At 40.7% G+C, this 25,816-nt stretch overlaps 1 protein-coding gene across 3 annotated transcripts in view; it reads left to right on the top strand.

Moving 5' to 3' along the window:
- Chchd3 (coiled-coil-helix-coiled-coil-helix domain containing 3) overlaps positions 1-25,816 on the top strand; it is a 256,512-nt gene that overhangs the window by 44,591 nt on the left and 186,105 nt on the right. For all 3 annotated transcript variants that reach the window (XM_017592526.3, XM_017592525.3, NM_001106588.1), the window contains exon 3: positions 6,725-6,806. In XM_017592526.3, coding sequence (XP_017448015.1) covers positions 6,725-6,806 — 82 coding nt within the window. The remainder of the gene's footprint in view (positions 1-6,724; positions 6,807-25,816) is intronic.

The following is a 25,816-nucleotide window of genomic DNA, read 5'->3' as shown; positions in this document are numbered from 1 at the left end:
TTTAGGTTGCCAAACTCTTTGTAACACTGTGTCTTCTGATACAATATTTTTGATTATGAATGTGCAGTTAGGAACTTTCATTCTCTTGTCACTAACTTTAATGTGTTAGTAGGCACAGTTGCCCTGTAGGGCATGTAGACAGGTTGTAGATTTTTGAGGCAATTTTAAGATATGTTTCCTATAACATTACATTGTGATGTTAATTGTTGCCAGAACTTACTATTTTTGGATATGTATTTTTGTGTGTTTAAATAAGTTTGTCTTCCAGGTAGAATGTGTGACAAATGACAAACTGTTACATATTTATTTACCCCTGAGATCTATCCTAGTTATCAAAGCCTGCACCTATTAGGAGATGTGGCAAAGGACAAGATTTATGCTGCAGCACATGCCAGGGCTGTTTAGCTGTAATATTCTGTGTTGTATTTCATTGATTGCATGGATGCTTCCATTAGTGCTTTTAAAAATAAGTTCTCTTCATATTAATGAATCTATTGCCATATTACGATTAATAAGTGTTTCTGTGGAGTTGGAAGTGTTATTTGAGTGTATCTTTTGCTGCAGGCTGTAGCTCAAGTGTCTAAATCTGGAGAAGGTAGAATCCTCTAAAATCTGCTTGTGTTAAACAGTGACACACTTTCTCCACATGGTGCGACTAAACAGTTTCTCTCAGTGTTTAGCACAGAAAATAGCAGATTTTTCATGACCGTACATGATGTCTATCTTTAACTAAAGCCCCAAAGGGAGATTAAGTGAAGGGGTGATCTTAAAGGAACCAGTGTTTTCTAAGTAGCAAGTTTTAGTTTTTATTAAGTAATTTATTAGCCATTAAGAATTATTGTTTCTCTCTTATTCAGCACCTCCACCCCCCACCTCTAGTCAAGCCAGGCAATGGTGTCACATTCCTTTAATCCCAGTACCCTGGAGAGACAGGCAGATCTCTATGAGTTTGAGGCCAATCTGGTCTACAAAGCAAGTTTCAGGACAGCCAGAGGTACACAGAGAAACCTTGTCTCATCCTCCAAAAGAAATACTATAACCGATGTGCAAGGATTAGGCAAAGAAACCATAAAAGTGGGAAAAGTTGCATAGGAAGGTGGTTTGTCCCATGAGATCTGAGACGTTTCTGTCAATCTGGAATTGTGTTTTCCCGTAGATGATTGTATAAGGCCTTCCATGTTTCTGTTCACAGCTCAGGGATTTGTCACTGCTCCCTGGTGTCATCGGTGCCTCTGTAATAGATTCAGCTACAAGCCAATGAGAGGTCCTAAAACCTTGGGAATAAAAATTTCAGTTCTCCAGGCTGCATACCGGGCTCCTCAGAAGGAGCCAGTGACAATGGTCCTTTAGTCAGTGATGGCCCTGACTTGGGGGGATAAGTCTGCAGCTGAGTCAGTTCCTGGGACACCTGGCTGGAGGACTGAACAAGGCCAGTACTGAGCTGGTTTCCAAAACTCTTCAAGGTCTCACCAAATATAATGAAACCAACATAGCAACCAATCAAAATTGTACTAATGTTACTGCTTTGCCCCTATCAATCATGTTGAGGTTACCTAAGCCTTCTAGAAAATTTCCCTAGTTCGGCATAAAAGAGTGTCTCTGAGCCCCTCGAGATGTTGCCATTTTGATGAATGGTTTAGCTCTCATGCTGGTAATTGCAGCAGAATAAATAAACGCTCTTTGCCTTTGCATCTTGTTTGAGTCTGGGGTCCTCCTTCAGCCATTCTTGGACCCTAACATCAGATGGTATAGAAGAGCTGAAGGGAGTGGTGCTCTACTTCTCTGCGGAGCGTGATCATGGTTCTCACAGTTCCAAAGACTATTCAGAATAAGGTTAGCCGTCTTGGAGGTTCTTACCTGGTCTTAAACACACATTTATAGTTTAGAAATTAGTTGAGAAGAGAATTACAGGATTTCCAGAAAACTATTTGAACTATCCAAAACTTCTTTTTAGTTAAAACAAGTGAGCAAATAAAAATTTGCTAGGAATCATGAGCTGGTTTTAATCAAGAATTGTTTTCAGGTAAGAGGTTTAAGGTCACACTTGATATAATCAAGCAGCAGCAGCAGCAGTTCTTAGGGTTTTTTTTTTTTTTGTTACATTTGCATGCTAGTGTTCATTAAAATGTATTCAGTATCGAGAACTTCTAGTGAGTTTTGAGACTTTTACAAGGTATGGGGTACATGCATTTGAAGAAAACATCTTTAAGCCATAACATTGCAGAGGGAACATGTGTATGCAGGCGGAAGCCACAGGGCCAGCGATACTCACTGGCCTTGAAACAGCATGTGCAGATTTCTGTAGCCAGTCACCGTTAGCTGGCCCGAGCAGTTCTCACACTTGTCACCTCTCAAACCTTCCCAGTTCCTAAAGGTCTGCTTGGGGACTCAGCACTAATGGGCGAAGTCGCCTTTCCTCAGCTTTTCAGAACAGTGAGCCCTGAAATCCTGACCTTTTAGTCTAGTAACAGCTGTAGTTGAGAAAATGTTCAGATCTGGAGAGTTGGAGAAGTTTCCAGAAAAGGCGTTTTAAATAGCAGGCTCTGAGTGCTGTATCCTTTTCTCCTGGGCACTTGGATCTGACCTATCAGAAGAAATACATTCTGTATTTCTGTATTCTATTGATTCTGTATTCTATTGATTTAAAAACAAATAACATGAAGCTTAGGTTTGCTCAGGAGCCATTAGCACACTGCTCATTTTCTGCCTGTGCTTTGATCTGCTACTGTAGATTCCAAATTCTTTATGCTAGGTCGTGAGTTATCTTTTGTCATTTTAAAATCCGGATACATGCTAGGTAATTACTTTTCCTGTTGTGACCTTGAGACCAAAAGTTATAATTTTTCTCTCTCATTGCTTAGAAATAGCTAGGGCATTATATATCCATGTTTTGTTCTCTCTACCTCCCAGAAGGGCTGTTCCCCAGCCATCACTCGGGCATGTCTTCTAGAGCTTTCTTGCCTTCTTCTCTTCTTTTCTCTTCTTTCCTGCAGGTACTTCCGTGTTTGCGTCTTCCCTTCCCCTTGTGGCCTTCCTATTTTACGCTATTCCATTGCTCTTGCTTCTAGCCTCACCACAGGCCTTGGGGGTGATTGGACAGGCAGAGAGTATTGGGAAAGAAATCGCAACCCCAGTCTGTATCCCTTCCCCTCTGCACAGCACTGTGCCTGCAGTCTCACCTGCATGGCCTTGTAATCCACCTACCTGGTCACCGTTTGGCAGTGCCATTTTCTCTTTGTCCCAGGTGATCACATCACTGCTCACTTGGGCCTTCCCCTGGTAGGAAGCTCCAGTGCCACGGACAGGAAATGAGCTACCAGGATCTGTCATTGCACTAAGTGAAAGGAATCAGATGCAGAGAGATGTGCTGTGTGCTCGGAGACTCCCGGTGGAGCCTGAAAACTTGGGCCCACCGATGTGGCATGGAGACTAGGGAGATAGATGTTGGATGTAGGTTGCTGACTTTCAGCTCTGGGAGAGGAAGCTCTGGACAGAAAGAATATGCAGCATGGTGACTTTATTTTATATATTTTATTTTGCATTTGAAATTTGATAAGACCTAACAATACATCCATGATAAACTGTGGTGGCTAATACATTAATTTGATTGTAGTCGTCGCATATTTTGTATGATCTTAAAAAATCACAATGAGCATATACTTTTTATTTTTTTTGCCTATTAGACCCCAATAATTTGGAGAAATGACCTAATAAACCAAAAAGACATGAGATTTTTCTCAGTTTACATGGAAGATTGATCTCAGTGACTCATTTAGGTTTAATCTACTGAGGTCTTCCAGAGGCCTAGTTTTATTTGAGTGTTGATAGAGAATCCTAGTGAATCTTACCCAAGAAAAAGTGTTCTGTGATTTGAACTCAAGTGCGGCTGCGTCTCTAGATTGACAGTGTGCTACTCACCCTGGTCTGCCAGACTCCAGGCTATGTTTTGACCAGGTAGTACTAATTATGTGTGTTTCTGGTGGAGCTGTGTCCAACCTGAGAGGATTGTCTCACATTGAGAGCTTTTCTGAGAAGTTGGCCATGTTGATATCCCTGTATGGTGCATAGTTTAGAGCTGTAGGTCTGGCAGGTTCATTCACAAGACTTGTAATCGGCTGAGGAAGTCAAAAGTGAGAGATTAATTATTTGCTTACCCAAAGTCTAGGTTTTAGGAAAACAGAGGCTCCCTTTTGAGCTATTGCTGCTTGCAGTTTCTCTGTTGTTTCTTTTATTATTTAAAAACCTTAGGAAAACCACAACCTTAACATTTACCTGAATGCAAGAGTAATTCTCTGTTGTAACACAGTTTTCTGGTTTGTGTGTGACCTTTGACCTTTTCAAAATGAAGGCTGTCTTTTTCACAGCATCACTCCAAACGAGGGAGAAACAGAACAGAAACAGCCTCCAGTTAGGAAAGACCCTTAGAGAGCAACCTCACAAGAAAACTGCTGCCTGGGCACCTTGCTTTTCCAGCTTGTAGGGTTAGCCAGGACGATGCTGTTCCCTGTTTTATATTACTCCTTACTGGGCTGTATTTATCATATAAAGTGAGCAGTTCAGTTGCTTTTAGCTTAAGTAGTGTAATTTAGAACAGTTTCAATCAAAGTAAGGCAGCAGAATTGTGAGTTTGAGGCCAGCTTGGCCAACATAGTAATGATCTGTTTTTAAAAAACTTCAAAGGAACTAGTATACACCACCCCACCACAAACACATCAACCAACCAAACCAATCAACCAACCAACCAGATGGACAAAAGACAGGAAAAGTGCATATGCACACATTCGTCCACACGGATCACCATCCCCAAGAGTGGAAGGGACCCTGTGTCTTTCTTGTTCCCCACCTTCTCCATCCAGGCAGCCACCCCTCACCTCAGCGTACTAGCTTGCCTGGGCATACTAAGTGCGAAGCACACATTCTAACAATTTATAACCTTTTGTGTCTGAGTCCTTTCCCTTACGTCTTTGTTGTAGCATGTACCAGGACTTCATTCCTTTTTATATAATTATATATGAATGGATGTGCCATAGTTTGGTTACCTGTTTATTAGCTGAATGTATTTAGATCGTCTCCCCCTTGGGCTATTATAAATAATTATGTTACACATTTTTATAAACAAGTTTTTGTATGAGTAAATACTTTCAGTTCTCTTGAGCATATGCAGTACCTGAAAGCTCAACTCTTGGATCACATTTAGGATTTTGGGAAACTGCCAACTTGTTTATCCTGACAGTGGTGTCATTTACTCTCCCTAGTGATGCCATTTATGTCCCCACCAGTAATGTATGAGGGTTGGGTTTCTCTCTTCACCACTTCTCACTCTGCCTTTCTGATTGCAGCGTCTGTGTATCATTATGTATCAAGTGGCGTTTCATTGTGGCGTTGGCTTGCATATTCCCAAAGACTAATGTAGAACCGTTTTCTGTATCCTTTTGCCTTTTGCTTATCTTCTTTTAAACAATGCCTATTTATATTCTTTATTGGGTTTTATTGGTGTTATATTTTCTCATTTGGCTATGAGCTGTTTATTACAGTCTCTAGCTACAAGTCTCCTGTAAGCTCTGGTTGGCTGACCTCCCCCCACCCCACATTCTGTGACTCCTCTTTTCATTCCTTGATGATGTTCTTTGATGCTGTCACTGCTTCCATACAGTCTATAGCCGAGGGGAAACAGCCTTCCAACCTTTTATGTATCATTGCGGATTAGAGTCAGTGCTGAGTTAGTACCATATTTTAAAAAAGGGTTTGTATCATACTGTAAGTAAGTTTTTGTATATGTCTGAGACAAGATGCATATCTCTTATGTCTGAGTCACCAAATAATGTATACAGATTGTCTGGTCTTCCGTCTAAGAAGTGGAACTATTAGGAATAACATTAGGTCCTCTGTTTTCTTAAATCCTCCCAATGGTTCTGATGTTTTCTGCTAAAACTAAATAATTTTAGTTTCTTTCTAATGAGGAAGAGATAGTTTTTGCTTATTTCTTATGGAAAGCTCTTAAGTAGTCTGTAAAACGTGTCCATTATTTACTGTTATAGCTGTAAGAATCTTTACAAGACATATCGTATACAATCTTTTAATTGGAAAGGCCAGATGTTGCCAATGAAGTCTCCAGGTATTTAGGAAGCTCCAGCTGTGTGCTCAGTACTGTTTATTCTGTGTTTTTCTCTAGTTCTTGGCTCTAGACTCTTTTGCTTTGAATTTGAATGACACATATCTCAGAAAATATGGTTTCCAAATACCCATTAATCATAAATACTATTTTCATAAATTATGGAAAAATAAATATAAATACAAATATTTCATAGTCTGTAATAAATATTTATGTTAATTATTTAATTATTGAATTGAAAAGCTCCTAGTGTCACTTTTGTCCCTAAAGTACTTAACAGTCTGACCTCCTTTTATAGATATTGTCGGACTTTAATGTTAGGACATCATTTTAAAGACCTTCACTTAATGGCTTAGTCCCCACTTGGACAGCAAGCAGTTCCTTGAGTTTATTATACATTTTGGCAGGTGTGGAAATTTCTAAGTTACCAGGGGACTCTTGATTCAATTACTCTTGAAGTGCACTAATTGGCCTTTTCTACAGTGCAGGGAATTCCAAGGAGACACTGACCACCTGGCACACTTTTGCCCATTCAGATGCAGCTTAACCGTCTCTTCTTGTTTTTGTTTTAGTGAGCCACTTGCTTTATCTCCTGCTTTCTGTTAATTGTAGTTTCTGATGAAGAATTGAAAAGAAGAGTAGCCGAGGAGCTGGCATTGGAACAAGCCAAAATGGAGTCGGAAAACCAGAGACGGTGAGTCCCATGGAACCTCAGATGGTTCCACTGGACTTGTAATATGTAGCAATGCTTAAGGAAGATCTATTTATCTGATTTTATGTGTACGAGTGCCTTGCTAGCATGTAGGTCTGTGTACTCCCTATGTTCCTGGTGCCTGTAGAGGTCATGACAGAGCATTGGATCCTTTGGAACTGAAAGTAGAGACAGTTGTGAGTCACCATGTGGGTCCTCTGCAAGTATAGCAAGTGCTCTTAACTGTCGATTTAAAACAAAACAAAACAACAAAAACAATAATGACAAAACTTGTTTTTTTGGTGTGCAGAACTCTAAAATATGCTGAATACAGATACTTGACTCTTTTGCTTTGGGATTGTGGTTGGTAGAGCCCCAAATTGTTCATGTTTTTAAAGAATTGTGTACAGGTTTTAGTTTTTCAACATATGGAAATTAATTTCTGAGGATTAAATCTCTAAATTAATATGTTTAAGATTGAAAATTCAATTGCCTATTACTCTATATTAAAATGGATACTATCGTAGGTAATGATGAATATCATATGTCACACATAGGGCTCAAATTAACAAATAGCACTAATTAGTAATATACCAACTTAAAATATTGAGATGTCATAGAAATTTGCATAGTTAAAAATGAAAGTCCTCTATAATTCTGTCTTGCAGAAATAACCACCTTTTCATATTTTGTTCTAGACTTTTTCATATGTAGATGCTCCCATCTTCTTGTTGCCATTATTAACACTATAAAAAATAATAAAGGAATGCCCAATGAAGTAACAGTTAAAACCTGGGAGCAGTCATTGTCATCCTGGGGGAAGCAAAGCATGAATCGTGTACAAGGCTTCAGTGGAACGGTAGACTCTCATGTAGATCCATGTGTGCTTTTTCAAATAATTTGCAAGAGTCAGACTGGTGAGAGCTGGGGAGAGAAAGCAATATGTAGAAAACCACAGATAATGCATATACATTTAGTTTGAGAAGGCATTACATTTTAAATCTAAAGTGTGCATATAGAAATGTGCAAGTGCATTTTAACCCAAGATAAGAGTCAAGCAATTCGCTTCCTACTTTTGCAGGCTCTGAAAGCTGCAGAGAGCGTAGAGCACTGTTGTCATGTGCTCATGTGTTGTCTCCCGCTGTGAGCAGTAGGTGCATGCCTAGATGGAGCAGGAGCTTAGAATCTATTCCTGAGTCATTTGACAAGGTCGTGGAGGGAAGCTTTGGATTGAATTGGAGTCCTCATTGGCCATAGACCTTCAACGATTTAAATTGTTTTGTCCTTTATCCCCTAGCTGATGAGTTTGAATTCACAGTGTATCCATAAAATATACAGAAAAAGAGTATAAGCTGTTAATTACGTCCATCATTTTTAAGGGAAGTAGATAAAGCCTTATCACTTAAAAAAATGAGATATAATTAACACTTCCGGAAGACTGTATGTTTTTATAGTGATTTCCTATGAAGCACTTTATAATTATTTAATTACTTTAGGTTGATGGAGTATATATAATTAGTGAAGTTTAAATATTAAAAAAAATCCACATCATTTTCATTAAGAAGTAAAAGCAGCATGTTGTGATAGCATTCTTTTATATCTTGAAATTATATTTTCTTTAATTAAATTTTATTTTCATAAGGATTTAGGAGGGCTCAAATTCATGTTTATTTTGCTAACTATATTTCAGGAGTTCTTTTGTCTTCCTTTATTACCACATGGTGCAGGCTTCTTCAAGTAGTTTACTGTGGTAGTATGCGTGTCTTTTCCCTTCATGATTTGACTGCTCTGCTCTGGCCATATAAAGGAAAGGGCCGATAAGATGAATGAACGGGAGCCTGAGGGCCTCTCCATGCCTCATGTGGAATGGGGTTGGTACCTAGCTGTATCCTGGAAAAGTGACTGCTGATAAAGGGTTTATTTTCTGTCACCTTTTCAGAGAGCTGAGGGTAGAACAGCTGTTATATTAGTATTATTTTCTTTAAAAATGTGTTTTGTTTGAAGCTTTCTCCATAATAACCCCACAGCCATCAAATCTTGGCAAAAAGTGTGTGTTCTATATGACACTTGGACAAATCAATAGCTTTCCCCACCTTCTTCCTTTTTTTTCTTTACCAGAGAAGAAACTTTAGTACAAGCATTAGGAAAGTTTTCAGTTCCGTCTTGTAAAAGCGTCTTGGAGTGACGGTGCATTTATGCATTGGCGTGCCTGTTGTCTTAAGTCTGAATAAAGGCTTGTCGGAAGCATTTCTTCAGAATGGTTCTTCACGTTCTTACATGGTCACTTGCACAAGTCCTGCTGGCCAAGTTTTTTCTCTTCCCTCAAATGCACCCAGAACTGTCTACCAGTTCTCCAGCATATGACATCTAAACAAAGATACACAGAAAAGTGAATTTCAAATACATATGTTTGAGGACATTGAAGTTATTTTCCACAGTGAAATTTTTCTTTATGGTATTATTATAACTCCACATACTAGGGCTTAATTTGATGCAGAGTATTGAATATTCTAATGACATGTGCACTGTGTAATGTTCAACCATAGTGTGCCCTGCTCTCTTCTCAAGCATTCCCTATTTCTGTGAGGTGAAAATAGTCAACTGTTTTGTAAGTGCAGCCTTTTCCTTGAGCACATTTTAAAACTCTTTCAAAACCAGAGGAATTCCACAAACACAGGAATATCCACTGGTGTCTGTGCTCTGTCAGGTGCTGGGTGTCGAGGAGAAGCAGGGAAGATTTAACAGGCTGCTGAACTTGCAGCAGAGCGGTCTTCTGTCAGGATAGCTTAGCTCAGGACCTTATTGCAGGGAGATTTCTTTGGACCCAAAGATCAAATCTGAACTGTGGATAACTTAGGAAGCCTGATAGTTCAAAAAGGAAGGCAGAACCACTAGCTAGGGGAAAATTGGAACGGCCTAAGACTGTAGGAGAAAGGAAGCCATTTCTCAGCAGGAAATACAGACGAGGGCTCCCTAAAGGGAGGTGGGGAGGGGATGGTAGAAAATCCATGAATTGAAGATGCCATTAATTTCAAGATGTGAAACTGAGGAAAGAAAATGGCTGGAAATTATGACACAGTGTTTCATCACTTAGAGTTTCTTATTAAAATAATTCATTAAGACTAATTTTGAAAAAAAAATTGCTGCCTCTATATTCATAAGCAAAATAAACTGGTTAAGGTGGTGGTTCTCAACTGGGGGAATTTTGGTCTCCAGAGGACATTTGACAATGTTTAGAGACAGTTATGGCTGTCAAACTTGTCAAATCTTATCTAGTAGATGGTACCCAAGATGCTGCCAAAGACCATGTAATTCATAAGACAGACTCTTTGCTACCTTCTGTGCCCAGCGGTGAGGTCCCAGGGTCCAAGCCTCTTTAGGTCTTTACACACTGGGCTTCACTCATTTGATTCATTTTTGGGAGCTCAATCGTGATGTCTCAGTTTTCCCACATAGTATCATATTTGGCATCCTCAAAACCTTGGCGATATTGCATTCCTTAAAGGATTGCTCCCCTGCCACTTCTGGAAGTTTTCCAAGTTGCTGACACCACTTCTGTAAATTTTGATGCTCCGTGCAAGCGATGACACCCGAGGCAGGACTGCCTCTCTGCAGTCAGGAGGTACTTAAGGCACGTGAAAGTGTGGAAAATATGTGTTGGTAAAATCAGACCATCTGTGCATCAGACCATGAGATCTATCAGATTGTATGGCACCTTGGCAGTCTTGCCCTGCCTTCCTCCCAGAGCAGATGCCCTTTCTCTGCTGTTCTGACTAGTCATGGCACACACATTTAGATAAAGTCATGTAAGCCGAAGAGATGTTTTTCTAGCTACTTCTTTTAGGTTCTGTTCCTTTCTGTTGGCTTTAAACTGGCTTTCCCCATGAGATATTTCTTGTTAGTGCCATTGTGACAGCGGAGCTGAGTACAAGTTTTGCAGCAAGCTATGTTATATTTTAATTAAAAACCAAACAACCACATCTGTACATGGGCTTCCCACTCACTGTTCTGTGGGTCTGTGGGGCATTGGGATAGTTTTCTGATCATGCTCCCAAATTAGGGTTATGAGCCTCCATGCTTAAATTCTTTTGTCTGATTTGGAATCATGCATTTGCTCATTAAAACATCTAATAGCTGGAACAGTCAGCTGTTGAGGGTCCAGAGGAGCCAGCCTGTATTTGCTGTGACAGTCTGTGGTGCATATAGGCCGAAGTTAACCATACAGCTTGGGCACCTACAGCAGGCCGATGCTACAAGGATACAATACATTATGCTATAGTTTGGACACATCTTTTAAAAATGTGATTTACTTCTTCCCTTGTCCTGCCTCCAAAAGCCAATCTCTGACAGCAAGAAAAATGTGACTACTTTTCACCTTTGACCCTTGGCATTCGAATTTCACCTCTTCACCTATAAAGGCAAGTGAGAATGTTTTAGTTTTAATAACCTTTCTTCAAGAAATCAAGAAAGAAAAAGGAGTAGTTACCTAGTTGTGTAGCTAGCTGTCTTGTCAGCTGAGAAAGTTCCTGCTTGCTATTTTTAAATGGATATCATTTGAGATTTTCCCTCAGTTTTAGTAGTTTGGAAAATATATTAGATCCATTGAGTCTTAACTTAGTTAATTAGTCATAAATTTTATCAGCTGTCTTTTTTAAAGCGTAGCATGGTTCACTTATTTTTCCCATTGATAGTGGTATGGATGCCAGAAATAGGATGTAAAACATTCTTATATCTTTTAGTTCATTGTGATAGTGAAACTCATGATAATGCTACCTTCTGCTTAAATCCATTCTGTTTTTTACTTTATTATTAGAGACAGCTTTTGGAGAAAAACAAATCTAAAATATGGGGAGGGAAGAGTTGACTAGACAAACAGTTTTGTGAGTTATGGCCAATTTTAAGCTAGGTAAGTAGTCATGTACAGAAGTACTGTATCTCTAACCTAGAAAATGCTCACAGATAGTTCCCAATTGAATGAATCCCCAGGCCTGGAAAATACTGACTACAACTGTCTTTCTGGAAGAGACAGTGCCAGGACTTGAGTATGGTTTGTCCCCCAAGTGTTCCTGTGTTGGATACTTGGCTTCTGATGTTGTAAGGTGGGAGTGATAGAAGCTTTGGGAGAGACCTAGAAAAATATTTGTGCATAGCTGGGGACAGCAGGGAGGTACTGCCCCTCACACCCTTCGAATGACTAAGGTCACTCCATGGGACCCAGGTTGCTTGCAGGAGTGAGCTGCTGTGACAGCAAGCCAGGCCAGGCTGCTCTCTGCTTCATTTATGTTCTTTCTGAGATGCCGGCAGCAGTAGCTTTAGCAGAGTGAGGTTAAGTTGGGTGCTGTGGCTTTGCATCTCCAAAACTATGAGCTAACATAGCATCTTTGCTTCATATATTTTTTATAATAGTGAAAAGTTACTAATATTAGTGGTTGAGTATTGCATGTTTATGTCTTATATTAAAATAAACCAAAAAATTAAATTTTATCCTTTTAATTTGAAATTACCCAATGACTACAAATTTTTATTTTAATTTAGTGTAATATTCATACTCTTTCTGTCATACCTAAGATTATAAAAACTACAACTTTCAAAGCCGTTTATAGATATGTAGTAAGTTAAAGACACTGAGAAGCTCTGAGTGCTCTGAGTGCTGCTGAGAACTGACCAAGGCCGTCATAAAGAGTTTGGCTGTGACCTTCAACAGTCGCTTTGGAGCAGTTAGTTTTCATGTCATTCCCAACTGGCATGGACGGATGAATTTCCAGTTTATAGGTATTGAAGAAACAGTTGTTTCTCTTCAGTAGATGGTCCTGTCCTAGTGTCAGGGAGTCTGCTAGGACTCCCACAGACTGGTCATGTTCTAGCTGTCAGGATCTGGGCCAGTCGCCTGCCATCTTTTCTCTTCAGCGACACTCTTGTTCTTAACAGACAGCTGCTTTCCCTCAGTTAGTGATGGCTAGGTAGTCCACTCTTGAGCCTTTTGCATATCTCTGCATTCTGTCCAGACTCAGTTTCTCTTCTGTTGCTGCTCTGTTGCCATGGGATCCTGCTCTGAGTCCCATTTCAGAAGCTGTTTTCACATGGCAAGAATCTTGTAGCTGGAAAACTGAAGCCAGCCAAGCATGCCATTGTAATCTGTAACTTTTTTACTTGTAATTGCAGCTGTGATGTTCAACCACGCATCATTCAGATGTTTTCTTGACAGTAATGACAGCATTTTCTCTCATGTAGCGTACTGCTTGAAGTAATTTTGCTGAAACTGGTTCTCTGTGGAAGTGTCTGGGAAATCATTTCTCTGTGTTCTGTTGTCATTCATGTTGAAGCTTCTCCATTACCTGGAACAGTGCAGGTTTGCCTTTTTTGGGTGGGAGAAGGGGTAGTAAGGTATTGCATTTCTTTACTCGTTTCTTACTCTGTTAATGCTTATCCAAAGCATTGTTGATTTTATCAAAGTAGGTGGCTGAGGTGGTGTAGCAGAGCCAGTGAGAGCTAGAGTCATACAGCTTACTCAGTCCATTGCGGAAGTGATGGTAGTCCATTCTTTCTTGTCATTAAAAAACATATTCAGAGGAAATCCAGTGTTCAGGCTGATGTAGGCTGATGCAGGCTGATGCAGGCTGATGCAGGCTGATGCAGGCTGATGCAGGCTGATGCAGGCTGATGCAGGCTGATGCAGGCTGATGCAGGCTGGCTGTAGCTAGTGAAGAGAGCTCTGTCTACTCTTTTCCCTCAGTTCTTCTTTCTACAGAATGGGGCTTTTTCATCTTTGCAGGCCTTATGCTGCTCTGGTGCTTTGTTCAGGAAACACATTTGCAGTATGAGGAATATGAATATATATATATATATATATATATATATATATATATTCCTATCCAAAGAACATTTGCTGGTAAACTCGTTCCTGTTTCTTTAAGTCTAGAAGTTGGTCTTTGCAGGCAGTAGTTTACATAAGCTGGGCCTAGCCCTGCTGACTGATCTCAACTCTGGGCTGTCTTCTGGGCCTGCTGGTGATACCTGGTCAGAAGTGTCAGAAAGTCTGGCTCTTTACTCTGGGGAGAGAGAGACGTTCAGTTCAGAGCAGGGCAACACTTCCACCTTTCCTCTCCCTTTTTTTTTTTTTTTTTTTTTTGGTGAACTGAGTCCTGTATGGAAAAGGAGTTCAGGTGACATAGATGTAAATCGCATGCCAACTTCATTTTACCTTAGGCTTACATTTCTAAACACCGGCTTTTTTTTTTTTTTTTTTTCCTGTTTAAGTATAGTGACTGCTTTCCTCATCTCATCCCTGTCTAGACTGTAAGTCACTATTCAATGCTGTTTTGTGTCGATTCCTTTAGTAAGGGTGGCAATTTGAATTTCTCCTTAGTTCTTTAACTTTACATTGTGATTGTTTTCTCAGTAGCACGGTGGGGAATATGCTGAAGGAGCCAGGCCCCTGCTTTATGAGCTTGGGGGATGAGGATGTACTTCTGGTCAGTGAGGTGCTCACTTACACCCAGCAGTGTGCTGAATGTGGAGCAGCCCTTCCCCATAAAGACCCAGAAACATAGAGAATTAAGGAAAAGGCCAGTGGCTTGCTGTTTCGTGTTGGGCGAAGCTTGCTGTGTTGGACTGGGCTTATGGTGCTCATCTGTACTGTGTGCTTGTCCTTCATGTCAAAGCTGTCACAGCGGGCCCACAAACTTAGTTTTAATCACTTAGAAAGTTAGCTGCTGGGGCAATTTGCTTTTGAAATGAGAATATTGAATTCCTTCATCGAAGTAAGTGTAGCTTCCACGAGAGCGATTTATTAGTTCTACACTATTTACAGTGGCTTCCTTCTACATAAACTATCTAGAGCCTCCAGGCGTCAGCTATTTCATTTGGAGAGTTTTTCAATTTGCCTCATTAAAATGGTTTTAGTGTGATTTTAGTGTCAAGTATAAAGTAGAAAAATGAAAGTTAGCCATGTAAATATTTCAACTAACAAGTTAAAATCAGGTTCCAACATGAATTCTCAAACATATTGTTTAGAGCTCCCGTTTCCTAGCTCCCATTTTGTGAACTCTGATTCTATCAAAACAAAAGTCTCTTAAAAACCAAGAATTTACATTTCATTTTGTCTCCTTGGTGTGGTTGATGGATTAAAACCAAACCACATCAAAACAGTACCAAAAAAAAAAAAAAAGTCACTGAAACTACCAATTTAATGTGAGAAATGTCTATTAATTAAAAAACCATTATCTAACCGAGTTTCTGTGACTCTTCTATTATTTCTACAGAACCAAATTGCTTTGACTAAGAAAGGTCATTTCTCAAAGTACTGAAAACATAGATAATATTGGTTTGTAGAAAAATGTACCAAAGAAATATGCCTCATCTTCACTGCCTTGTTCTTTTCCCATAAAACCACTCAAGTCTTATCCCAGGGGTGATGTAGTCTTGTGTTTAAGGGAAACATGCGTGACATTATATAACTGGATAGTCTTCCTACTCAGTCTGTAGAGCTCTCAAGTAGACTTTAATTTGGATAATAAACACTGTTTATAGATTTGCAGATAGGCAGGACAGTTTATACCTGCCTATAATCTTAGTACTGGAGGCACAAGGACTACCATTCAAGGCTAGGTAGTACACAGTGAAACTGCATTTCTGAACAAACAGGCAAGCAAGACACTCACTAGCCATGTGGATTAGTACTCACAGTGGAGACACTGCTTATCCAAACACTTTGTATACCTGTTGACTGATTTGTCCCTGTATTCCTGGAGGCCCATTCTGACTTGCTGGTCTCCTCACTTTGTGGATGAAATGACTAAAGCATAGAGTTCCCTTGCTCAATAGTCACGCCACCAGAAAGGGTAAGAGTTGGGCTGTAACCCATCCTTACTCCACTGGGCTGTATTGTAGATGCTGGGTTGCTTTCTGGCCCCACAAGACTTCTGCTGTTTCTGTTTGCATGTTCCTCCTTCGGGCATCCTTTGAGATGGTTTTATACTGTGCAGGGTTTAGCATGGTCAGCCCTGCTGATTATGGAACTCAAGAGTTTTAGTTCTAAAAGATTTGTAAAGAGGAGGACTTTTTCTGTGTTTTTGTTTTTTTAATTCACATGACTTTATTTTGAAATGACACTGTCAAAATACTGTCATAGTGGGTAAAGATTAATATTTCTGTAGATATTGTTGGAAATTGTTCATTTCTTTATAAATATATCTGTCAATTATAATTCTGTTTTTATAGAATTAAGGAAGCTCTTATCCAAGTGAGTCTTTGTAACTTTAGGTTTGTCTTAGAAAGCTTTCTTCCAGCTGATGAAAATATTAATAATGTTAGTTTAACAAAAAGCATTTTGATTACTAATTATTCTTGATTCTTCTTTTCTGCTTTATGTCCTGTGTCTTCTTTCTGATTAACTGAGCCTGGAACTGTGTGTCTTCCAGTACACTACAGTCTACCTCTCACCATTTTCACCCTGCCTGGTTCTCACTGGGCAGGGATTTTATTCTCTTTCCTCATGGGACTTTGAAGTTGCCACAGCAGATAGGGTCCTGGCATTGGGCGGAAGAGGCTAGCCATGTTGCTTTTATACACACAGCTACTTTCCATAAAGAACTGTCCTCATGAGGGCAGCGTTAGTGCTCAGCGGAGAAGTGCTGCTCTGAGGCATCATCATGGCCACTTTAGGGAGCCAGTTTGCCCTGCCTCTCCTCTTCCCTCCCTTCCTCATCCCTCTCCTTCCACCCCTTCCCTTTCTTCTTCCTCTTTCTCTGCAAAGTAGTTTTTAAAATACAGTTTTAATCTTGTTCGTGTCTTTGATTAAAACATTTCTAATGGCTTTTTAATTAGCATCAACCTCAAGTCCATGCCCTTTCCTTTGGTGTTTTGGCTCAGCCTGCTTTTATCCAGTGGCTTCTTGAGCACTCCAGCCAGGTCTGATGCTGGTCTTCTGTGTGCCCACAGCTCATTGCTCAGTATCCTTGGATTCCATGTTTTGCATGGTGGGTTCCCTCTTATTATTCTCAAGTGCACAGAGAGGCTTGAGCCATCACTGTCTGAAGTAATTTGTCTCAGCAGCTTGTCTTGCTGCCCTCCTTAGGTGCCCCCATTTTTTGCTTTATGTTTCTTTGCAGCACTGTGTCTGTTTATTGTGTATGTGGGCAAAACTCATTAGCTGTCATTTAGTATATGTCAAAAAATATTTTCTAAATTGCAATGATACTTTGCTATGGCTAAATTTGCTGGTTCTTCTAAGCTGGCTGGCCAGCAAGCTGAGCTCTGGGCTTACAGACCTGTGTCACTGTGCATGGCTCTTCTATGGGTACTAGGGATCTGAATTCTGGCCTTCATACTTTACAATAGCAAACACTTCATGCACAAGCCATTTTCCAGCCTATTTTGTTTTGTTCTTTCAGTAAACACTTTTTAAAAGTGAAAACCTAACAGAATGAGACTATCTTCTCCCTTGCCCCTTTTTGACTTAAATTTTGGCTCCAAGCCTTTCCAAACTCTGTAACTCTGTGTAAAACATACAGCAGATTATGTGCAAGACTGTATCAAAGCATGTATTCTGCAAGATTTTGAACCATCACAAGTTGGGACAGTGTCAGAACTGTCTTTTAGGTGGGCACATAGTTCTGATTTCTCCCTGTGGGCCAGTTCTCCTTTCCGCATTGTGGTTTTTCAGGTCGAGAGGAACTTGGGTTTGTATTGCAGATCTCGACGATTTTCACTGCTTTGCTGAAAGTTTTTGCTGCAACTTGGAAGATGGTGTCTTTCTTCATCATCCTGCTCTCCTTAGCCTCTCTCTCTGGCTTCTGGAGTGTGTCTCTCCAAGGCTCCAGGGAGGCACTGTGTCACTTGATGGCTGTGCTATATATGCTCCATACCCTCTTGTATCTGTCCCCAGATCTCTCCCATTAAAGTCCCTTGGTTATGTCTGTGGGAGGGAGTTGATTTTGTTTTCTTTTTCTTTTCCTTTCCCAGCAGCTTGTCACAGGAGTGACTCACACCCAGCAAGCTCAGCCTTAGCTAGCTTTCTGCAGACAGGAACAACAAATTCACCAGTCAGGGAACAAAGTGAAAGAAAAATGAAGAACAATATTAGAAAAGAACCCTTTGGGAAGCTGAACAAAAAATGTTATATTAAAATCAATACTGGGGCCTGACCTTTTCTGGTACTGTATATTTTAAAGCCTCCTATTGATTCTCTTTTAATAACATGTTTATTCTACTTTACTGACACAAGCCTAGGGAGACTGTAAACAGGGAAGATCATATTCTTTATTATGGTGGTCATTTAAATTTCTCTCTGGCATTTTTTGATGGTTCCATGGAGTTATCTGCATATATTTAACGTATTCTGATTTTTGAAAGACTCAGAGACTGTGAAGCATTTTTCCTTTTGTTAAGTACCCTCAGTATTGCAGTGACAGATGTGTATATAACCTTCACTACCAACTAGGAATCTTTTTTTTAGCTTTTGTGTGTGTTTACAAGTCTGGAATAGCTCATTTTGCTTGAATTGAACCCCTACCTCCCAAATCCATTGATAGTCTAATTTTCTCAGGCCTGGTACATTTGGTGACAGTTGTATGCATAGAGACAGCTGTCATTTTGCTTTGTTTTGTTTGTTTGTGTGTTTTTTTCTCTATGTAGCCCTGGGTTGTGCCACTACTACCTGGCAAGACAGTTGCCATTTACTGTATGGCTAGTGGCAAAATGTCAAAGGATGTGAACTCTTAGTTGGCCTTTTGATCATTGAAACATTGTTTTCATGGTGTGGAGTGATGCATGATCTGCCCAGGAGGGTGGCCTCTCAGGAGGTCATCCAGTCTTCCTTAGGTGGCAGTACGTGCTCTTCCTCCTATTTTTTTTTTTTCTATTAGGAAAACAAACAACCTGAACATTGGGAATTAGTTTTCTTCCCTCATTGGAATGATTGCTCCCACATACAGATACTGAGTGCGTGCCACCCAGCACAGGAGCAAGGACTCACACCTGGAGAGATTCTCTAGAAAATGGCAAATTAAAGGGGACTGACTTAGCCTGTGGAACATCATGTTAATAGGCTTAGAGAGAAAGAGGATGCTTGGATCTGACTCCTAGATTTAATGCGACAGCCCTGTTTATGGCATGTCTGATACAGGCCAAGAAACCAGATAGCAGTTCCAGGAAGGCAGTAATGGAGCAGAGGCCATTTGGAAAGTACAAGTAAATGAATCAAGAAGCTAAAGCTAACTCAGAAGGGTAGAACTCATGAATTATGACATGGGGTCCTGAAGAGGGTAGAACTCATGAATTATAACATGGGGTCCTGAAGAGGTTCAGCCCTGAGCCCCCCAGGAGATCCAGAGAGCAGCAGATCTCTCTGTGCCCTCCAGCTGCTTTCATAGAAGACCCTAGCATCAATAGCAGCCATTGTGTTCCTGTAGCCTTTCTTCCCTCTGCCTTAGGCATTGCTTCCTTAGTCCAGCTCTGCTTGCTAGGGTAACAAGAAGTAAGTATCCTAAAGGCTAAAACCCAAATAAAACCAAGAGTGATAACTGTTGACCGTCCAGCCTAGAGGTCAGATTATCTGACCCCTGGGTTGTGATGTGAGTTTAGGTGGACACCAAGAACAAGAAGACAGTATCTAAAGATTCTGGAGGAGTTGATGGGCTCTTCTGTCATCTGCTTTTACATTGCTCCCTTGTCTAGACCTGTCATGAAGTCTTGATTGTGGCTCTGTCTGCTTAGTTGTTCTATCACCCTAGTACCCAAACATGTCTATACATCATACTAAAAGTTATAGGGCACGTTATGGGGATGATTTCTTTTATCTAATTGCAAAAATAGTGCACACCGTATAAAATATTTGAGAAGCCCAGCTAAAGAAAATAGAAATTTCTTATCACTGTTAACACAAAACTTCTATAAACATTTGGCATATAGGCCTCTGAACAGTATGAAGTTGTCAGTACACAATTTGGTGACTGTTCACTTTTAGATGTTTTAGACTATTTGTGCTCTCAGAAAACACTTCCCAGAAGATTTCACCTCAATAATTCTGGTCTCTTCTTAACCACTAATTTTTTAGCTCCAGCTGACTAGCATCAATAGTCCCAGTAACACAAAGGCTGTGCTTTAGTAGATCCTGGTATCTTGTTGATCACAGCTGATTCTTCAGCCCCAGCTAACTAAAACCACAGAATCTTCACAATCAAAACAGCAAGAGCTCTGAAAAGAGTCTTTAATCTTCCCTCTGAAATTTCACAAGCCAGGCCTTCGTCTTCTGCACTGTTCTCAACATTATCTTCCAAACTCCCACAGATCATCCCACAGAGCTCTTAACATCCCAGTGGCTCTTTTAGCTCAAAGTTCCAAAGTCCTTCCATAGTCCTCCCCAAACATGGTCAGGTTGTCACAGGAATACCCCACTCTTGGTACCAATTTGTCTTAGTTAGAGTTTCTATTCCTGCACAAACATCATGACCAAGAACCAAGTTGGGGAGGAAAGGGTTTATTTAGCTTACACATTCACGTTGCTGTTCATCGCCAAATGAAGTCAGGACTGGAACTCACACAGGGTAGGAAGCGGAGCTGATGCAGAGTCCATGGAGGGTTGTTACTTACTGGCTTGCTTCCCCTGACTTGCTCAGTTTGCTCTCTTATAGAACCCAAGATTACCAGCCTAGGGATGGCACCATCCACAATGGGCTGGGTCCTCCCACCATAATCACTAATAATCAGAAGAGTCTTGGGTTCTAGGCCTGTCTTTTCTGCTTAATAACTGAGCATTGATGGACCAGTGATTTAACTTAATAGTCTCATATTTAAAAATGGAATCAGGTATTCAGATACTACTTTCTTATATAGAATTGTATTCTGTATTTCATCAGACATATAGATTTAAGTAAACCATTTTTAGTAGCAGGATGATGATTACTTCACCATAACTAGTTATACCAAAACTGTTACATACTCTCATTATTACATGCGACAGGGAAAGTTTGATATGCATGCTAATATTCCATTATGAAGAACAGAGTTCATGTTATACTTAGCCAAGATAAACAGCTTTTATTTCAAAGTTTTCTTCCTTGCAGTGTTAGGTCCATCCTTCCTCCCTCTCACCAGCAAGTCCTGCTCAGTGCACAGGAAACCACAGCTAACTTGTTTTATTATCTGAACTCAACTCCTGTCTTCATACTTGTGCAGCAAGGGCACTTCCACTGGGGCATCTCTTCAGCCCCAGGTCACATTGTCTTGAGTTTTCTTTGTCCCTCCCCCTCTTGGCCCAGGTTTAGAATCACATTATTCTTTCTGGACACCTGTCCTTTTCAAATGCCACTGTTTTATGTCATGGTCCTCACTTACTTAAAAGTACTTATTTTTTTAAATTATAATTAAATCATTTACCCCTTCTCTTTTCTCCCTCTAAACATTCTCATTTAGCCTGCCTTGCTCTCCATTCATAGCTTCTGTTTTCATTAATTGTAGTTATATGCATACATGTGCATGCTTAAGGTATCTTTCAGAATTCTTAGAATGGACCTTCTAATAGTGCCCATGATGACTTTTATAAAAGGTTCAGGTTAAATCGACTTATAAAATTCATGCCATATGTTCCTAGTCAGTCTAGGGTAACCCTGTTCAGCCTGTGTTTATCTCAGCGGGTATGTTTGTAGTAGTAAAATAGGTGAGCCAGAGAGCTGTCAGTCAAAGGCGTCCGATGACTTCAAGAGCATGAGCCAAAGCATTAGACCTCAGCAGGGTGAGGACACAAGACTATGTAAATTTGAACCTGGCAACTATAAATTAGGGTTCAGGAAACAATAAAACCTATCTTTAGAGACTTACAGTGCCTTTTCACTGTCAAACACAAGGGGCAGTGGCAGGATTATCCTCACTTTTTACATTTTGAATTTTACATGTCTCATAGGGAAAGCCTCAGTTGCTGTACTTGCTATTCCTAACTGCTTTTAAAATCCAGGCATTTGTCTTATGTTCTCATGGGGATGACCCAAACTCATAGAGGTTAATTTGCTATGGGAAGACCATTTTTAAAGCAAACAGGTCTCAAGCTATGTTTGCCAAATGTGTATGAGTATGTTTGCCAACTGTGCACTTTGTTAGCCCAGTGAGCATGCGTCGTAAGGAATATTTTAAGGATAGTGGGAACCCATTTGGTACTGGATAGCCAGTTGGCGTGCTTTTCCCTGGAAGAGCACTCTCACTCTCAGCATTCCTGAGTTGCTTGTGGTTCTTTGAGAGGGTTGAGGTCTCAGCATGTGTATTGCTGTCCTTACTTGTCTTATGTTTGGACAGTCATGCTGGGGAGACTTTATGAGCATAGCTTTTGACATTCATAGATTAATGAAAAAACAAAGAGAGGCCTTGGGTTTGAAAGAGTAGAAGGAGGTGTATGTATGGGAGCATTTGGAGGAAAGAAAAGGAAGAATGAAATGATGTAATTACATTATAATCCCAAAAAGCAAAATAAATAATTCAAAAAGATTAGTGAGAGTATTTTTTAAAATTAACTTATTCCTTTATTTACATCCTGATTGCAGTTTCCCTTCCCTCCTTTCCTCCCAGTCCTTCCCCTAATGGGAAGTCTTTTGCAAATGGGCTGCACAGTGTCAGAAGCATTTAGCTTACTCTAGGTAAATCATCATGATGAATTTAGCTTATATATGTACCTGTATATCTGCCTAAGTTTGATTTTGCATTTTGTTTTGTGTGAGCTTTTCAGGTTCACCTCATTGGTCTTGCACATCTTTTTCTCCCCCATTTCCTTGCCAAAATCCTGCACATCCTGGCAGCTCAAGCGCATGCTTCCTTCTCAGTAGCATGGGCGCTGCATATCCTCCTGGAGACTGGTGACTGAGCAACCTTACCCATGCTCACCTTTACTCTTTCGTTGCTGCTAGTTACAGAGTGAAGAGTTAATGTCACTGCAGCACGGACTGCTGATGGGAGTGTACACCAGGCTCCAGGAGGCGACCATTGCTATGTGACTGTAAGGGTTCTGTGGCTTGAAAAGAAAAAGAATTGGTAAATGTATCTATTTAAATTATTCACCCATTCTGAGTTAATTCTATTAAGTCAAGTAGAAATGAATTAGAAATTGAGCAAAGTTGAAGCCTGTCATGATGTTTTTAAGTGAGTGGGTTTTGGTGGTGCCTAGCTTTCTTTCTTCCATTTGTCTGTGGAGAACACTCTTTGCTCATTGTATGCTCTACAAATGAAATTAGTTTTAGCACTAGGAAAGCCAAATTATCATGGATTTCTACAATTACAGTCTTATCAGACTCACCAAACACGAGGGAAGGAAACACGGAGCCAAAGTCAGTGTCTTAGTGTTGGAGAGATCTGCTTTGTGTGCTAGCTCTGAGTGTTAGTCGAACGAATCCTGAGTGGGCGACTCATTGCTGGCTTGGTTTCCTCAGGGGAAGAGCTTGTTTTCAAATGTAGGTTAACTGAGATGAGGTGATGTGCATAGTGTCCGCCTCACTCTGGGCCATGCAGAGTGCTGATCATTATGAGTCTTTCCTCTCTGATCTGAAGAACAGTTAGATGTGATGGGCGAGAGTTACTGGGGATGGGGTTCCAGCTTTTTATGGCTTACTAATTCTGAGATCACCTTGCCATGTGAGGGAGGAAGCAGGATAGTAACACCTGTCTTGAGGTTCTGTTCAAGGTCTGTTCTGGTCCGCTGTCCCAGCTTTCCCTGATCCAGTCATTTGGAGAATGGTCTCACACTTGTACAGCTTATGTATTTACTCTCTGCTTCTGCCCTTTCTGTTCCTAGGGCTGTGGAGGTCTCTGTGGATGGAATGCCTATTCTGCAAGCTCAGTGAGGCTAGTTGATGTTCTTTGTCCTTAGCTGGACCTAGTTCTAAAAGTACCAAGTAGGAGAAATAAGATGTGACTATTTTTTTCCTTAAGCATCATTTATAACTCACTAAAACCCAACTTAGCCTTTCGTTGGACAGTTATTCCTCTTTATCCATAAAAACTTAAGATTAGGTATTGGTGTAAATGTCTGAGTGATGTGCATTTCCATTCTTGGCTTTGCTTGCTCAGGAAATGACTTTCATCAGGATGTATAGCCTCTGAGACTCTCAGGGTCTTTGCTGCATGGAGAGGCGCTGCCCTTGTGTTTGGCTGTTTATAACAGGGCACACTGAGGGAGATCCAGGTGGGTAGCAGAACTTGCCTGCTCTGCTGGTGTAGGTAGTGCTGAGATGAGGACAGTGCTGCATAGCACACAGATAATGAAGCTGGAGGATGAAATCCCAGCACATAAGAGGTAGAGGCAGGAGGATTAGTAGTAGTTCAAGGTTTTCCTCAACTGCGTAGTGAGTTGGTGGCTAGTTTGAGCTTCACGAGTACCTGTCTGCATCATCACTACCATACTTAGTAAGTAGAATGCAGGGTTGAGGCCATCAAAGAGCAAGTCAAACAGGGCGCTCCATAGAGGTTTCTGGTGAACAAAATGCTGTCTGAAGCTATATGTTTTCTATATTTTTGTTTTTATTGTTTTGAGAATTTCATATTTGAGTACTGTATTTACATTATTTCTCCCCTTTAATATTTCCTGTGTCTTCTTGTTTCTTCTCAAATTTCATGGCCTATTTCCTTTAATTCTCTCTCTCTCTCTCTCTCTCTCTCTCTCTCTCTCTCCCTGACACACTCATTCTCTCTCACTTTCTCTCTCCCCCCTCCCTGACACACACTCTCTCACTCTCTCTCTTTCCCTGACACACACACTTTCTCTCACTTTCTCCCCTCCGACTCTCTCTCTCTCCCCCTCCCTGACTCTCTCTCTCCCTTTCCCTGACACACTCACACTCCCCCCTCTCGCTTTCTCTCTTGCTTTCGCTTTATCTCTCTTGATTTCTCTCACTTTCACTTTCTCTCTCTTGCTGCTGCTTCTTCTTAATTCTTCTAATTCTTCTTCTTCTAATTCTCCTTCTTCTAATTCTTCTTCTTCTAATTCTTCTTCTTCTAATTCTTCTTCTAATTCTTCTTCTAATTCTTCTTCTAATTCTTCTTCTAATTCTTCTTCTAATTCTTCTTCTAATTCTTCTTCTTCTTCTTCTTCTTCTTCTTCTTCTTCTTCTTCTTCTTCTTCTTCTTCTTCTTCTTCTTCTCCTCCTCCTCCTCCTCCTCCTCCTCCTCCTCCTCCTCCTCCTCCTCCTCCTCCTCCTCTTCCTACTCCTTCTCCTCCTCCTCTTCTTCCTCCTTCTCCTCCTCCTCTTCCTCCTCCTTCTCCTCCTCCTCCTTCTCCTTCTTCTCCTTCTTCTTCTCTCCCCCCCCCCGTGTGTGTGTGTGTGTGTGTGTGTGTGTGTGTGTGTGTGTACTTGTGTAACTACAACCCTCCAAGTCCATTTACTGTTGCTCCTATGTGTATGTTTGTAGTGCTGACACTTGGTATTGGATAAGTAAGTAGGGGCTCATCCCTGGGAAGATGACTTTCCTTCTCTCAGCAGTCACTGACTGTAGGTGACTCTGGGGATGGAGTCTTGTGAGGTTTTCTGCCTCATATTGTCCTGTCAACTGGGGGGCTCATTGTTCAGGTTTTGTTTAGTCAGCCATATTGTTGGGGTTTCATAGTGGCAGTTTCCTTTTCTTATGTAGAAGGTACAGTCTTGCCGCAGATGCCCTGGTCTTATGGTTTTAAAAATCTTTCCTTCTCCCTTTTCTCCTGAGCCTTAGCTGCAGGTGTTGTTTTGTGGATGTACCAGTTGGGACTGAACTTCCCATGATCTGTTTTCTCTACATTTTGACCAATGGTGGCTTTCTTTAATGGTCTGTGTCTGCTGCAAAAAGAAGCTTCTCGTATAAGGAGTGGAGCTACACTGGCCTGTGGGTATGCATATTTAGAGTACTGCAGTTGGACTCTAGGCTGGCTTGGTAATGTGGCAGTGGTCCATTCTCCTCAGGTTCTATGACTTTACTAACTGTGGGTGGTTGGGAGCTTTTCCCTTGGTAGCTTCCAGTATTATAAAAGTTAGTCCTCAGGGAGAAGGCCTCCAGGTCATGTCCAT

This window comes from Rattus norvegicus, chromosome 4 (genome assembly GCF_036323735.1).
Source record: "Rattus norvegicus strain BN/NHsdMcwi chromosome 4, GRCr8, whole genome shotgun sequence".
NCBI lineage: Eukaryota > Metazoa > Chordata > Mammalia > Rodentia > Muridae > Rattus > Rattus norvegicus.
The sequence above is the reverse complement of the archived record's forward strand: the minus strand, read 5'-3'. Positions and strand labels throughout refer to the sequence as shown.